The 15,523-nt window shown below is 45.2% G+C and overlaps 1 protein-coding gene across 1 annotated transcript in view; it reads right to left on the reverse strand.

The window, feature by feature from the left end:
• Nucleotides 1-15,523, reverse strand: part of TDRD9 (tudor domain containing 9) — a gene marked incomplete at its 5' end in the record, with an annotated part of 106,748 nt that overhangs the window by 43,149 nt on the left and 48,076 nt on the right. The window contains 5 exons of the mRNA XM_082649015.1: nucleotides 1,396-1,500; nucleotides 3,740-3,797; nucleotides 5,235-5,319; nucleotides 5,470-5,524; nucleotides 7,287-7,351. Coding sequence (XP_082505141.1) covers nucleotides 1,396-1,500; nucleotides 3,740-3,797; nucleotides 5,235-5,319; nucleotides 5,470-5,524; nucleotides 7,287-7,351 — 368 coding nt within the window. The remainder of the gene's footprint in view (nucleotides 1-1,395; nucleotides 1,501-3,739; nucleotides 3,798-5,234; nucleotides 5,320-5,469; nucleotides 5,525-7,286; nucleotides 7,352-15,523) is intronic.

The following is a 15,523-nucleotide window of genomic DNA, read 5'->3' on the forward strand; positions in this document are numbered from 1 at the left end:
TTCTGGGTTTTTTTGGCGGGGGTGGGGGTTGAGATGATTATAACAATACATAAGCTTTTCCCAAGGTGATGAGAAGCTCTCTATGACCATATTTCAGTGACTCCTTAATCATTCTCTTTTTTTAAAATTAATTAATTAATTAATTTTTGGGGCTGTGTTGGGTCTTCATTGCTGCACGTGGGCTTTAGTTGCGGCGAGCGGGGGCTACTCTTCATTGCGGTGCGTGGGTTTCTCATTGCAGTGTCTTCTCTTGTTGTGAAGCACGGGCTCTAGGCGTGCGGGCTTCAGTAGTTGTGGCACGCAGGCTCAGTAGTTGTGGCTCACGGGCTCTAGAGCGCAGGCTCAGTAGTTGTGGCACATGAGTTTAGTTGCTCCGCGGCCTGTGGGATCAGGGCTCAAACCCACGTCCCTTGCACTGGCAGGCGGATTCTTAACCACTGCGCCACCAGGGAAGTCCCTTAATCATTCTCTCTTAATCCCTCTCCAGGTAAGCCATTTCAAGAGAGGTAACACGACAACATGGTTAAAGTTGCGGGCTGTAGCCATACGTCTGGGTCCTAGTCTCGGTCCCAGCACTTCCCAGGGTAACCCGAGCAGGCTACTCCTTCTGTGTGTCGGCTGCATCACTGAGAAGTCGGGGTGTTAACAGCGCGCTACCTCACTGGGGGAATGAGGGGTAAATGCGTAAGTACACGGAAAACACTTAGACTCGTGCCTGGCCTGTGGCGAGCATTCAGTAAATGTGGCCTCTATTCTGTTTTTTGATGTGGTAGCTTTATGACCCAACCCAACAGGTATTCTTGGAGCAGTCCTTCAGCTGTCCTCCCTGAAGGCTCTCTCATAAAGCACAAGCTACGTCTCAGTCCATGGCGAGAAGGCTGTGCCCTGGGGCCACTCCCTGCAGGCAACTGCACGGCCACTGTGGCCAAAGCCCCCCCCACCCCCCGACATCCTGGCCCCGACAAACGACTCCACACCCTCGTCTCCCCAGCAATACACCATGTGCACTCGCAGAAAAGGCTGACCCCTCCGTGGAGCCAGCTCAGCTCAGGAAAAAATCATCCCAGAAGGATGAAAACTTGGAGAGAAGTCAGAGGAAGGACTAGCAGCAATTAACAAGTGACCCGCACGGCTTCCGTAACTAGTCACTGTGAAAGATGACAGGACTCTCATCCAGTATGTGCAAAGGCTCTTACCTACTTCAATGGACACGAGGAGGATCGTGGATTTGAACAGAGAGCCTGACAGTACGAAATGCTGTTGCTTAGAACTTAAAACCAGTTCCAATAAAGGAAATCTCTGAATAAGACTAAAGGTACAAAAAGCAAAAAATTCAAGAAGACACCCGAATGCGCCACCAACTCCTATTATTGTGCTGGAACACAAATGCCTTACCTTTTCTCTGATCACAACTGGTTTTAGAGGCCCAGCTCAATCGCAGGCTCTGGTAGTTCGTATCTTCATCACAAACCAGAGTTCTAGTCAAACAGAAATCTATAACTGTCATTTAAGAAAGAGAATGTAAACACCAGGCTAGCAAAAAATAACTGTGTAACAATCACAGTGCATAGCGATAAGACAATTTACGAAACACACAGCCTTTAGAATTAGTGTACACACAGAAGCCTCTGGAAACGCACCGGCCATTCCCGACTGCCTAGGACGGGGAGGCCGGGGTCCCATTCTTTCTTCTAAGTCCTGGGAGTCTGGGCAGAAAGAACATATGCCCTGTAAGAGCCCACACGTCATAATACGAGCCTACGCGGGCTGCAGCGACAGGCCGGCCTCAAAGGGCTGTGCAGAAGCACAGGTAAAGTGGGGGACTGCCAGGTCCCAATCCCGTGTGCGCGCTGGCGGGGCGGGGGCCGGGGCGGGGGGGGACAGCCGCTCTCAGCATCTCTGTGCTGCAGTGTCCCGCTCCCAGCCCCTGGGAGGAGAGCAGGCAGCTGGTGGGGCGGTGCTGGCTCCTGTCCCCCCGCCCGCCTCGGCCTCGGCCTGCTCCTCAGTGCCGCTTGCCTCCTCAGCAACCTCCTGCTCACTGACTGCGCCGCCACCACCAGCCCTCCTTGCTGGCTCCCCAGGGCTCTTGAACACTCCTCCCGCCATAGCGTTTGGGGATCTCCATTCCCATAAAAACGGTGCTGGCAGCGCCGAGGCCCTCGGTTTCGAGACCCCATCTCCCACCTGTCTCAGCATCTCTTTCCCACCGCCCTACCTGACCCCCACTCAATCTCAATCGCAAGCATCTTTCCCTGGCACCAGACCGCTTTCCTCCCCTCCCACCCCCCCACTCCCCGGCCTGTAACCCTACCCTTAATCCCTACAAACGGACCTGCCAGCTGTGCACGTCAGGGCCTGCTGCTAACTGTCCCCGCCCCTCCGCCTAATGACCTTCCTTCCCTCCTGACCAAGCCACGGGCTCCCAGCCCCCACTGTGACCACTCCACACATCTGCCTTGACCCCTGGCCTCCTGTCACCCTGCTCTGCTCAGCTGACTCGACCCCAGGCCTGCTGATCACAGCTCTCCACCTACACCGCGCAGCCCAAGTGGCGGGAGAGGGAAGAAGAGAAACAAAACGGGCTGTAGGCTGACGGCGCCCTTTAAGCTCCCGGTTGCCAGCGGCCCTCGGGACTCAGGCTGCCCCGTCCATCCAGCCTCCTCACACCTCCGGCACTTCCTGTCCTGCTCGCTTTCAGCTGAGGCCTGGCCTCTGGCTCACGGGGAACGCAGAGGCCATCAGAGGACCCTGCGCCCCCTCGGCAGCACCCCTCCGCCCACATCGGCCTCCTCCCCAGGATGGGAGCCAAGCCGCCCACCAGGTGCCTCGCCCCGCCCCCACGGCCGGCTCCCACGCGCCCTCTGCGCCTCCGGGCCCCGCGCCGCCTGGCACACACGTTCTCCCGGCCCGCCAGCGCTCCGGCCGCTGCCCCGGCTCCCCGCCCGCCCGTCACAGAAACCACCACAGGAGCGCCGTCTGGCTTCACGACCCCCAGTGCCTCGGCGCCGACCCTCCGTGACCCCTCCTTCCACTCTCACTCCTCACCCAAGTCACGCCTTCCTCAGCTATCACGTCCTCACAGAGGTGTGCCCACATCGCCCCATCTAAAAGGTCAGTTACCCAATTAACTGTAATCCCTTTTTTTGATTTATTTCCCTACATAACGTCTACCTCGACCTGAAATTGCACCTATTTCTCCCCCTGCTAACTGCCTGGCTCTCCCACCAGAAGACAACACGCCTCACTCGCCCCGTACGCCTGCCCACCACCGAGAACAGCGCCCGGCAAGCGTCAGGCTCCCGAACATGAATTAAGGCAACCTCACAGCGTCATCAAGGACACACACGTGGGAGACCAGACTATGAGTGGCCTCACCCCGAGGTGACGTGGTGTCTTTCTCAACAACCTGCAGCAACGGGGCGGGCTCAGGCCCCTCCCTCCAGTCACTATGTCCAGCAGGGGCAGCCCCAAAGCTCTCCTACTGCCCACGGCGCCCCGGGGACGCCCCCGATCGCTTCCTGTGTGTGTTAGTAGCTGCGCCGCAGAGGCTGCCCGGCTGAACGGACACGTGAGCTCAGAGGAGGGCGGGGGAGAGAGAAGTACAGGAGGAACTTCGGAACCCACTTTCCTACATTCTCTCCTCCAGAACAGGGGAAGAGATGGGGAAGAACAACTCCTGAGGGACACACAGGCTACAAATACTATGGTTTACTTTGTGAGGAGAACAGCAGGATCTCACCATATTTGACGTCTGGAACCGTGACAGAACTCTCCGCAATGTTGGTAGACAGAATGACCTATCAAACATCAAAAAAAGAATCTGACATGCTCACTATATACAGGAAATCATTAGGCACTGGGCTCAAATTTTGCAATTAGCCATTTTTTCTATTTTATACAGAAGTCACAGTTAGTCAAGGGTCCTGGGGGCGGGGCACGAGGAGGAGTCAGTGCAGTGCGGGCTCAGCAGCCAAACCTGCTCTGAATCCCAGCTCTGCTCTACCCCAGCGTTGGACCCTGGACTACTTAACCTCAGTTTTCTCATCTATAAAATGGAGATAACAATAATATCTTCCCTATTACTTGAGTTAATAAACGTGAAATGCTTAGAACTGCTCCAGGCGTGAGCCAAGTGCTCATAAATATTAGCTATTACCTGTAGCACCAGCATCCAATCACTGGACACCTACTTCGTGTCAGGCACTGCAGCACTACCACAATTTAAGTACGGACATATATTATTATAATTAACCTTCCTAACAGCTCTGCAAGGTAAATGTTATCGACTCTACTTTCCAACAGTAAAATTAAGTCTGAGAAGCGATGTGCTCAGAGGCACACACCTACAGGGGACAGAGACCCATGTCACCTGTCCAACTCCCCACGCATACTCTTAACCCCTACACCTCAATGTTAAGGTACAGCCTTTTCCTGGTGGAATCATTCCAGGGGTCCAGTAGAAGCCCCTGATGTACAGAAAACCAGGCCCATGCAACACAGAAGGTTCATAAAAGCAGCAGGCAAGAAACAGGGCAAAGACAGCTCTCCCTGACCTCAGATATGATAGCTTCAGGGGGTCTTGGAATTACCCAGGGGCACAGAGCACAACCAGGCTAAAGTTCCCAGGAAGGTCTGCAGTACATAAGAGCCCTGAGTTGCCATGCAAGGTCTAGGCTGCCCCTAGAGATGCAGAACCTTCTCACTGGAATCAAGGGGGCTGGGCTGCATGTCTGGAGTCCCTGATGATCTCAAGCAGCACTAGAAGGGTTGTGATAAGACAATCCCATCATTCACACATAAAAAAGAAAATTAAAAAAAATTAAAAAAAAATTAAAAAAAAAAAAAAAAAAAAAAAAAAAAAAAAAAAAAGAAAATTAAAGAAATACTCTTAAACCAGGACTAAGAATGTGGGTTCTAACCAAAACCTCCAGCGCAGTGCCAGGGACAAGAGAACAGTCCCACAGTTAGAGAACTGCTGGGGGTAAGAGGCGCTGAAATCCACTAGAAACAAGGTCCTGAGGCTGAGGAAATAAAAAACCTTAGCAAACTGACTTAAAAAATACAGACAAAATGAAATAACATACTTGGCTCATCAGGCAAGTGCTTGTTTAGGTGACTAACCACCAGCTACAGAATATATCGGACAAACAGCTGGAATGTCAGCACTTCTCATTAGCAGAGTCTCTAAGGAAAATGTACCTAAGTGCTCAGAACTGCTCTCCCAGCTGTCCTACCTTTCTGTACCCAGGCACTGGACTTAAAAACACGTTATTCTGTTCTTCCAAAGTCACACTTGAATGGAGTGGATAGACCTGTAACCTAAGAAAGAAGTAAATGAAATAAAATATCCATAAAGACTAGATATACACGAAAATGAATAACTACTCATTGAGATCATTAAAATTATTTAAGCTAGAAACAATACAATGCTTTACAAGTAAAAATACAACAGTATCATTTTAAACACACCTTTTATGAACCATGTTTGTGAGAAGTTCATGCATATAGTTTATTTCACCCAGACCTAGGGAAGAAAAAAAGTGGAGGGGGAAAAAAAGATTTGTATTTATTTCTAGAAAACAACCTTTAAGTTAAGATGACATCTTTTATAAATACGGCTCTACCAATTCATTTTATCTGACTTTTTTTATCCTCTTCACCTAAATATATCAGAATTACAAGTGAAAAATGCATAATGACACTGACTACCACTAACTCAAAAATATGAGAAAAACCATATTCTTTCTATGTTTTCCTTTCCACAGCAATGACTGCCTGTGAGTGCTGGCCAGAGGAGATGAGTAATTTTACATTCCTCTCTTCCCCCCACTGGTTTTCCAAATGTCCTACTTTGATTATGCAAAATTTTACAACCAAAAAATAATATTTAAAAAGTCTTCGTCACAGAGATGTTTTAAATTTTTTTCATAAGGTTCATATTTGTAAATAAAGCATGATTGCAGATATAATTAGTTAAGATGAGGTCACAGTGGAGAAAAATAGGCCTTTATTCCAATAGGACTGGTGTCCTCATAAGAAGACACCCGCACAGAAAACGCCACGTGACGATCAAGGCAGAGATAGAAGTATCGCAGCCACAAGCCAAGGAGGGCCAAAGACTGACGGCCGAGAGAAGCTGGGAAGAGTCAAGGAAGGATTCTACCCAGAGCCTCAGAGGGAGCAGGGCCCTGCTGACACCTTGATTTTGAACTTCTAGTCTCCAGCAGAGTGAAAGAATAAACTTCTCTTGTTCTAAGCCTTCTGGTTTACAGCACTTTGTTACAGTAGCCCTAAAAAAACTAACACAGAACCATTCCCCAAAGATCAATTAATGAAATAAATGTACTGTCAAATGAACTCACTTAAACACATAAAAGAAAAACAACAAAAACTGTAAAATATCATTTATACATATTTTATTCAGGCAATGTTTAGCATTTATTTCACATCAGGTGAAATAAGCATTTATTTCACATCAGGTGTTAAGATAGTACTGCCCTGACTCTACTTTGGTCATTTCTTCCTTGATACCATATTATGCACACAGCAATCACTGACAACTATTTATTGGGACAAATGCAACTCCATACCACTGTCAGCTAATGCTTGTTTCCTGGATATAAAACTAATCCGTACCAACCGAAGCAAAGCATGACCAAAGTTCTAAACTCCCATGCTGCATTCCAAAGTAAAAGGTTACTTTATTCATGCTTTTTGTTCTCCACCACAATTAGCACAAATACTCATATGTTCTACATATTACCTTCCAACAGCAAAGAATACATGAATTATTGTCGTAAGGTTTCATAAAGCTATACCACTTGATTAAAAAATCAACATTTTGAAAAAGTACAATTTAACAAAAATTAATCTTTAAGTATCTTAAGAGATTATTTTGTCAAATACTGAAGAAAGAGGAACTCAAGGGCTACCCTGATGATTTTCATGGTATTACAATAATGATATTGTTATTAAATAAGCTTTAAATACAGATCGATGACAATTACTTCACATTAATAACCATATGTATGAAATAGCAAAATTAACATAGCCAATTTTTTCTGAAGGGGGTCAGACTGCCCTCAAAAAGTTAAACTGTTCATTATGAACGTTTCAGCAACACAAAGGTTACAGTAAGAAGTCAAACCAAAAATCACATTTATTCACATTCCCAGAGTCTATAAAGAATAAACCCGCACTACAAATACCATTTTTCACAATATGTGCGAGACACAAACTGGTCTCCACCCAGCGCAGATTCTAGATCACGGAAGAATGACACTCACCTGGCAAAAACACCAACACACTGCTCCGCTCTGACACAAATGGGGTGCCCGACCAGGTCCTGGTCCTGCTGAAATGTGAAGTGCACAAGTATTAATCAAGGCCAAGTAGCCACTGTGTTTCCAGAGTCCTCACATTATGGCTTCTGACCCTGAAAGGTTCTTACATCTAGGTCATCGAGTATAATTTTCCTTCTACATAAGAAAACACAGAGGCCCCATGACGTGAGACACTGTCCAAAGCCCCAGGATCACCCAAGGGACCCCAAGCCTCTTGACTACTTTCTCCCATAAAAACTTACTATCCAAAAAAGTCTTCTCTGAAATTCAGTTACTGTAATCCAGAACCTCAAAATACAAAACATTTAGAAAAACTACTACAAACAAAACTTCAACTCTAAGGAATCCAAACTAGTATTAGAAAGCATGTTTATAGACCAAGATCTCAAACTGTCCTCTCGCCTCCCTGCTGCTAGCAACATATTTAAGTTGTGCGAAGTCAGAACTTTCATTCCTCCACAAACCCTTGAGCCCCTCCCCTGTGCCAGGCCCTCCTCCATGCAGGCAGGCACAGCAGAAAGACAGACAAGCTCCCCATTCTTTGGAGCTTACATTCTAGCTAGAGAGACAGACAAGAAACAAGGAAATCAGCCCCTTCAGTTCGGCAGTAAGACCGTGACAAGAACAAACAGGGGACAAAGAGCCACGGAGCTGCAGTTACTAGTTTACCCCTCTCACCCCCTCCTCTTTCTTTGCGGTTACTGTTCCCAGGCACAGCATGGATTGTTGTTTCTTGACTGTTCCAAGAAAAAAATAAAGATTAGAGTGGAAATCAATGAAATAGAAAAAGAAAAACAACAGAAAAACAAAAACCTAGCTCTTTGAAAAGATCAACAAATTGATAAATCTACCTAGTTTGACCAAAAGAAAAAAAGTGAGTCCATATACTACAATGAGAAATGAAAGAGAAGACATTACTACTAGTCCTAAAAAGACACAAACTACTGAAACTGACCCAAGAAAAAACAGACAATCTGAATAGAGCTGTAACAAACAACAAGATTGAATTAGTAATTTTAAAACTACCCATAAAGAAAGCCCAGACCCCAATGGCTTCACAGCTGAATTCCAAAAAACATTCAAAGAAGTAATACCAATTCTTCACAAACTCTTCCGAAAAAACAGAACATTTCCCAACTCATTTTATGAGGCTAGTATTACCCTGATACCAAAACCAGACAGACATAAGAAAACTACAGACCAATACCTTAAGAATATGAATGTAAAAATCCTCAACAAAATACTAAGTAAACCAAATCCAGCAACATATAAAAAGAAGTATACACCATGACCAAGGGGGATTTATCCGAGGGATGCAAAGTTGATTTAACATCTAAAAAATCAACAAAGACTAAAATCACATGATTATCTCAATAGACAAAAATCATCTAACAAAATCTAACACGCTTTCATTTAAAAAACACTCAGCAGGACATCCCTGGTGGCACAGTGGTTAAGAATCCACCTGCCAATGCAGGGGACATGGGTTTGAGCCCTGGTCCAGGAAGACCCCACATGCTGCGGAGGAACTAAGCACGTGTGCCACAACTACTGAGCCTGCACTCTAGAGCCCACGAGCCACAACTACTGAAGCCTACGCACCCAGAGCCCACGCTCCACAACAAGAAAAGCTACCACAATGAGAAGCCCGCGCACTGCAACGAAGAACAGCCCCCACTCGCTGCAACTAGAGAGAGCCCACGCACAGTAACAAAGATCCAACGCAGCCAAAAATAAATAAAGTAATTAATTAATTTAAAAAAAAGAACACTCAACAAACTAGAAATAGAAGTGAACTTTCTCAACCTGATGAAGGTCATCTACAAAAAGCCCTCAGCAAACATGATAACCTAACAGAGAAAGATGGATGTTTTCCCCCTATGATCAGTAACAAGACAAGGGCATCCACACTTGACACTTCTTTTCAACAACGTACTGGAGGTTCTAGCCAGGACAGTTAGGCAAGAAAAAGAAATACAAGGCATCCAGATTGGAAAAGAAGAAATAAAACTATCTTTATTCAGTAGATGACATGATCTTATATACAGAAACCCTAAGGAATCCTCCTAGGACTAATAAATGAGTTCAATGAAGTTGCAGAATATAAGATCAATAAACAAAAATCAATTGTTGGGGACCTTCAAGATGGCAGAGGAGTAAGACATGCAGATCACCTTCCTTCCACATCAAAAATACATCTACATGTGGAACACCTCTTACAGAATACCTACTGAACCCTGGCAGAAGACCTCAGACTTCCCAAAACGCAAGAAAATCCCCATGTACCTGGGTAGGGCAAAAGAAAAAACAGAGACAGAAGAAACAATAGGGACAGGACCTGCACCTCTAGGAGGGAGCTGTGAAGGAGGAAAAGTTTCCACACGCTAGGAAGACGCCTCACTGGCGGAGACGGGGAGTGGCGGGGGGAAGCTTTGGAGCCACGGAGAAGAGCGCAGCAACAGGGTGCAGAGGGCAAAGCGGAGATCTCCCTGCACAGAGGATCCATGCCGACCAGCACTCAGCAGCCCGAGAGGCTTGTCTGCTCACCCGCCCAGGGGCAGATGGGGGCTGGGAGATGAGGCTCGAGCTTTGGAGGTCAGATCCCAGGGAGAGGACTGGGGTTGGCTGCGTGAACACAGCCTGAGAGGGCTAGTGTATCACAGCTAGCCAGGAGGGAGTCTGCGAAAAAGTCTGGACCTGCCTAAGAGGCAAGAGACCACTGTTTCGGGGTGCGCAAGAGAGGGGATTCCTTCCCTGTCTACCCACAGAAGGCAGAGCACCGCCTAAGCAAGCTCCAGAGATGGGCATGAGCCGCGGCTATCGGCCTGGACCCCAGAAACAGGCATGAAACACTAATGCTGCTGCTGCTGCCACCAAAAAACCAGTGTGAAAAGCGCAGGTCACTATCCACCCCCCAACCCCCTGCCCCGGGAGTCTATGCAGCCTGTCACTGCCAGGGTCCTGTGATCCAGGGACAACTTCCCCGGGAGAACACACAGTGCGCCCCAAGCTGTTGCCACATCACAGCAGCCTCTGCCGCTGCAGGCTCGCCCCGCATTACAATTATGACCACCTTACCCCTCCCCTCCCCCCGGCCTGAGTGAGCAATAGTCCCCTAATCAGCCGCTGCTTTAACCCCCTCCTGTCTGGGCGGGAACAGATGCCTGAGGGCAACCTACATGCAGAGGAGGGGCCGAAACCAAAGCTGAACCCCAGGAGCTGTTCGAACTAAGAAGAGAAAGGGAAATCTCTCCCAGCAGCCTCAGGAGCAGTGGATTAAATCGCCACAATCAACTTGATGTACCTGCATCTATGGAATACCTGAATAGACAACGAATCGTCCCAAAACTGAGGCAGTGGACTTGGGAGAAACTGCAGACTTGGGGTTTGCTCTCTGCGACTGATTTGTTTCTGATTTTTGTGTTGATCTTAGTTTAGTTTTTAGCACTTGTTATCATTGGTGGGTTTGTTTACTGGTTTGGTTGCCCTCTTTTTTTTTCTTTTTTTTTTATTATTTTAATAATTTTTAAACTTTTTTTTCTTTCCTTTTTTCTCCCTTTTTGTCTGAGCCATGTGGCTGACAGGGTCTTGGTACTCTGGCCTGATGTCAGGCCTGAGCCTCTGAGGAGGAAGAGCCGAGTTCAGGACACTGGACCACCAGACACCTCCCAGCCCCAGGTAATATCAATTGGCGAGGGCTCTCCCAGAGATCTCCATCTCAACGCTAAGACCCAGCTCCACCCAACGGCCAGCAAGCTCCAGTGCTGGACGCCCCATGCCAAACAACTAGCAAGACAGGAATACAACCCCACCCATTAGCAGAGAGGCTGCCTAAAATCATACTAAGTTCACAGACCCCGCCCCCTCAAAACACCACCGGATGCAGCACTGCCCACAAGGAAGACAAGATCCAGCCTCATCCACCAGAACACAGGCGCTAGTCCCCTCCACCAGGAAGCCTACACAACCCACTGAACCAACCTCACCTACTGGGGGCAGTCACCGAAAACAATGGGAACTACGAACCTGCAGTCTGCAAAAAGGAGACCCCAAGCACAGCAAGTTAAACAAAATGGGAAGACAGAGAAATATTCAGCAGATGAAGGAGTAAGGTAAAAACCCATCTGACCAAACAAATGAAGAGGAAATAGGCAGTCTACCTGAAAAAGAATTCAGAGTAATGACAGTAAAGATGATCCAAAATCTTGAAAACAGGATGGAGAAAATACAAGAAACGTTTAGCAAGGACACAGAAGAACTAAAGAGCAAACAATGATGAACAACAAAATAAGTGAAATTAAAAATTCTCTAGAAGGAATCAATAGCAGAATAACTGAGGCAGAAGAACGGGTAAGTGACTTGGAAGATGAAACAGTGGAAATAACTACCACAGGGCAGAATAAAGAAAAGAGAAGGAAAAGAATTGAGGACAGTCTGAGAGACCTCTGGGACAACATTAAACACAACAACATTCGAATTACAGGGGTCCCAGAAGAAGAAGACAAAAAGAAAGGGTCTATGAAAATATCTGAAAAGATTATAGTTGAAAACTTCCCTAACATAGGAAAGGGAAAAGTCAATCAAGTCCAGGAAGCACAGAGTCCCATACAGGATAAATCCAAGGAGAAACACAACAAGACACATATTAATCAAACTATCAAAAATTAAATACAAAGAAAAAATATTAAAAGCAGCAAGGGAAAAGCAACAAATAACATACAAGGGAATCCCCATAAGGTTAACAGCTGATCTTTCAGCAGAAACTCTGCAAGCCAGAAGGGACTGGCAGGACATATTTAAAGTGATGAAAGGGAAAAACCTACAACCAAGATTACTCTACCCAGCAAGGATCTCATTCACATTCGATGGAGAAATTAAAACCTTTACAGACAAGCAAAAGTTAAGAGAATTCAGCACCACCAAACCAGCTTTACAACAAATGCTAAAGGAACTTCTCTAGGCAGGAAACACAAGAGAAGGAAAAGACCTAAAACAACAAACCCAAAACAAGTAAGAAAATGGTAATAGGAACATACATATCGATAATTACCTTAAATGTAAATGGATTAAATGCTCCAACCAAAAGACACAGACTGGCTGAATGCATACAAAAACAAGACCCATATATACGTGCTGTCTACGAGAGACCCACTTCAGACCTAGAGACACATACAGACTGAAAGTGAGGGGATGGAAAAAGATATTCCATGCAAATGGAAACCAAAAGAAAGCCGGAGTAGCGATTCTCATATCAGACACAACAGACTTTATTTTTATTTTTTTATTTTTGTGGTACGCGGGCCTCTCACTGTTGTGGCCTCTCCCGTTGTGGAGCATAGGCTCCGGACGCGCAGGCTCAGCGGCCATGGCTCATGGACCTAGCCACTCCGCGGCATGTGGGATCCTCCCGGACCGGGGCACGAACCCACGTCCCCTGCATTGGCAGGCAGACTCTCAATCACTGCGCCACCAGGGACGCCCCAGACAAAATAGACTTTAAAATAAAGACTATTACAAGAGACAAAGAAGGATACTACATAATGATCAAGGGATCAATCCAAGAAGAAGATATAACAATTGTAAATATTTATGCACCCAACATAGGAGCATCTCAATACGTAAGGCAAATGCTAAGAGCCATAAAAGGGGAAATCAACAGTAACACCATAACAGTATGGGACTTTAACACCCCTCTTTCACCAATGGACAGATCATACAAAATGAAAATGAATAAGGAAACACAAGCTTTAAATGACACATTAGACAAGATGGACTTAATTGATATTTATAGGACATTCCATCCCAAAACAACAGAATACACTTTCTTCTCAAGTGCTCATCGAACATTCTCCAGGATAGATCATACCTTGGGTCACAAATCAAGCCTTGGTAAATTTAAGAAAATGGAAATCATATCAAGTGTCTTTTCCGACCACAATGTTATGAGACTAGATATCAATTACAGGAAAAAAACTATAAAAAATACAAACACATGGAGGCTGAACAATACGTTACTAAATTACCAAGAGATCACTGAAGAAGTCAAAGAGGAAATCAAAAACTACCTAGAAACAAATGACAATGAAACCACAACAACCCAAAACCTATGGTACACAGCAAGAGCAGTTCTAAGAGGGAAGTTTATAGCAATACAATCCGACCTCAAGAAACAAGAAACATCTCAAATAAACAACCTAACCTTACATCTAAAGCAATCAGACAAACAAGAACAAAAAAAACCCCAAGTCAGCAGAAGGAAAGAAATCATAAAGATCAGATCAGAAATAAATGAAAAAGAAATGAAGGAAACAATAGCAAAGATCAATAAAACTAAAAGCTGGTTCTTTGAGAAGATAAACAAAATTGATAAACCATTAGCCAGACTCATCAAGAAAGAAAAAGAGAAGACTCAAATCAATAAAATTAGAAATGAAAAAGGAGAAGTGACAAGTGACACTGCAGAAATACAAAGGATCATGATGAGAGATTACTACAAGCACCTATATGCCAATAAAATGGACAACCTAGAAGAAATGGACAAATTCTTAGAAAAGCACAAACTTCTGAGACTGAACCAGGAAGAAATAGAAAATATAAACAGACCAATCACAAGCACTGAAATTGAAACTGTGATTAAAAATCTTCCAACAAAAGCCCAGGACCAGATGGCTTCACAGATGAATTCTATCAAACATTTAGAGAAGAGCTAACACCCATCCTTCTCAAACTCTTCCAAAATATAGCAGAGGGAGGAACACTCCCAAACTCATTCTATGAGGCCACCATCACCCTGATGCCAAAACCAGACAAAGATGTCATTAAAAAAGGAAACTACAGGACTATATCACTGATGAACATAGATGCAAAAATCCTCAACAAAATACTAGCAAACAGAATCCAACAGCACATTAAAAGGATCACCCACCATGATCAAGTGGGGTTTATCCAGGGATGCAAGGAGTCTTCAATATACGCAAATCAATCAATGTGATACACCATATTAACAAAATGAAGGAGAAAAACCGTATGATCATCTCAATAGATGCAGGAAAAACTTTTGACATAATTCAACATCCATTTATGATAAAAACCCTCCAGAAGTAGGCATACAGGGAACTTACCTCAACATAATAAAGGCCATACATGACAAACCCACAGCCAACATCGTTCTCAATGGTGAAAAACTGAAACCATTTCCTCTAAGATCAGAACAAGACAGGCTGGCCCACTCTCACCACTATTTTTCAAAACAGTTTTGGAAGTTTTAGCCACGGCAGTCACAGAAGAAAAAAGAAATAAAAGGAATCCAAATCGGAAAAGAAGAGGTAAAACTGTCACTGTTTGCAGAAGACACGATACTATACATAGAGAATCCTAAAGATGCTACCGGAAAACTACTAGAGCTCATCAATGAATTTGGTAAAGTAGCAGGAGGGTACAAAATTAATGCACAGAAATCTCTGGCATTCCTATACATTAATGATGAAAAATCTGAAGGAGAAATTAAGGAAACACTCCCATTTACCACTGCAACAGAAAGAGTAAAATACCTAGGAATAAACCTACCTGAGGAGAGAAAAGACCTGTAGGCAGAAAACTATAAGACACTGATGAAAGAAATGAAAGACAATACAAACAGATGGAGAGATATACCATGTTCTTGGATTGGAAGAGTCAACACTGTGAAAATGACTCTACTACCCAAAGCAATCTACAGATTCAGTGCAATCCCTATCAATCAACCAATGGTGTTTTTCACAGAACTAGAACAAAAAATTTCACAATTTGTATGGAAACACAAAAGACGCTGAAGAGCCAAAGCAATCTTGAGAACGAAAAACGGAGCTGGAGGAATCAGATTCCCGGACTTCAGACTATACTACAAAGCTAGAGTAATCAAGACAGTACGGAACTGGTACGGAAAACAGAAATACAGATCAATGGAACAGGATAGAAAGTCCAGAGATAAACCCACACACATATGGTCACCTTATCTTTGATAAAGGAGCCAAGAATATACAATGGAGAAAAGACAGCCTCTTCAATAAGTGGTGCTGGGAAAACTGGACAGCTACATGTAAAAGAGTGAAATCAGAACATTCCCTAACACCAGGGCTTCCCTGGTGGCGCAGTGGTTGAGAGTCCGCCTGCCGATGCAGGGGACACGGGTTCGTGCCCCA

Source organism: Grampus griseus (assembly GCF_964374135.1).
Source record: "Grampus griseus genome assembly, chromosome: 2".
Classification (NCBI taxonomy): domain Eukaryota; kingdom Metazoa; phylum Chordata; class Mammalia; order Artiodactyla; family Delphinidae; genus Grampus; species Grampus griseus.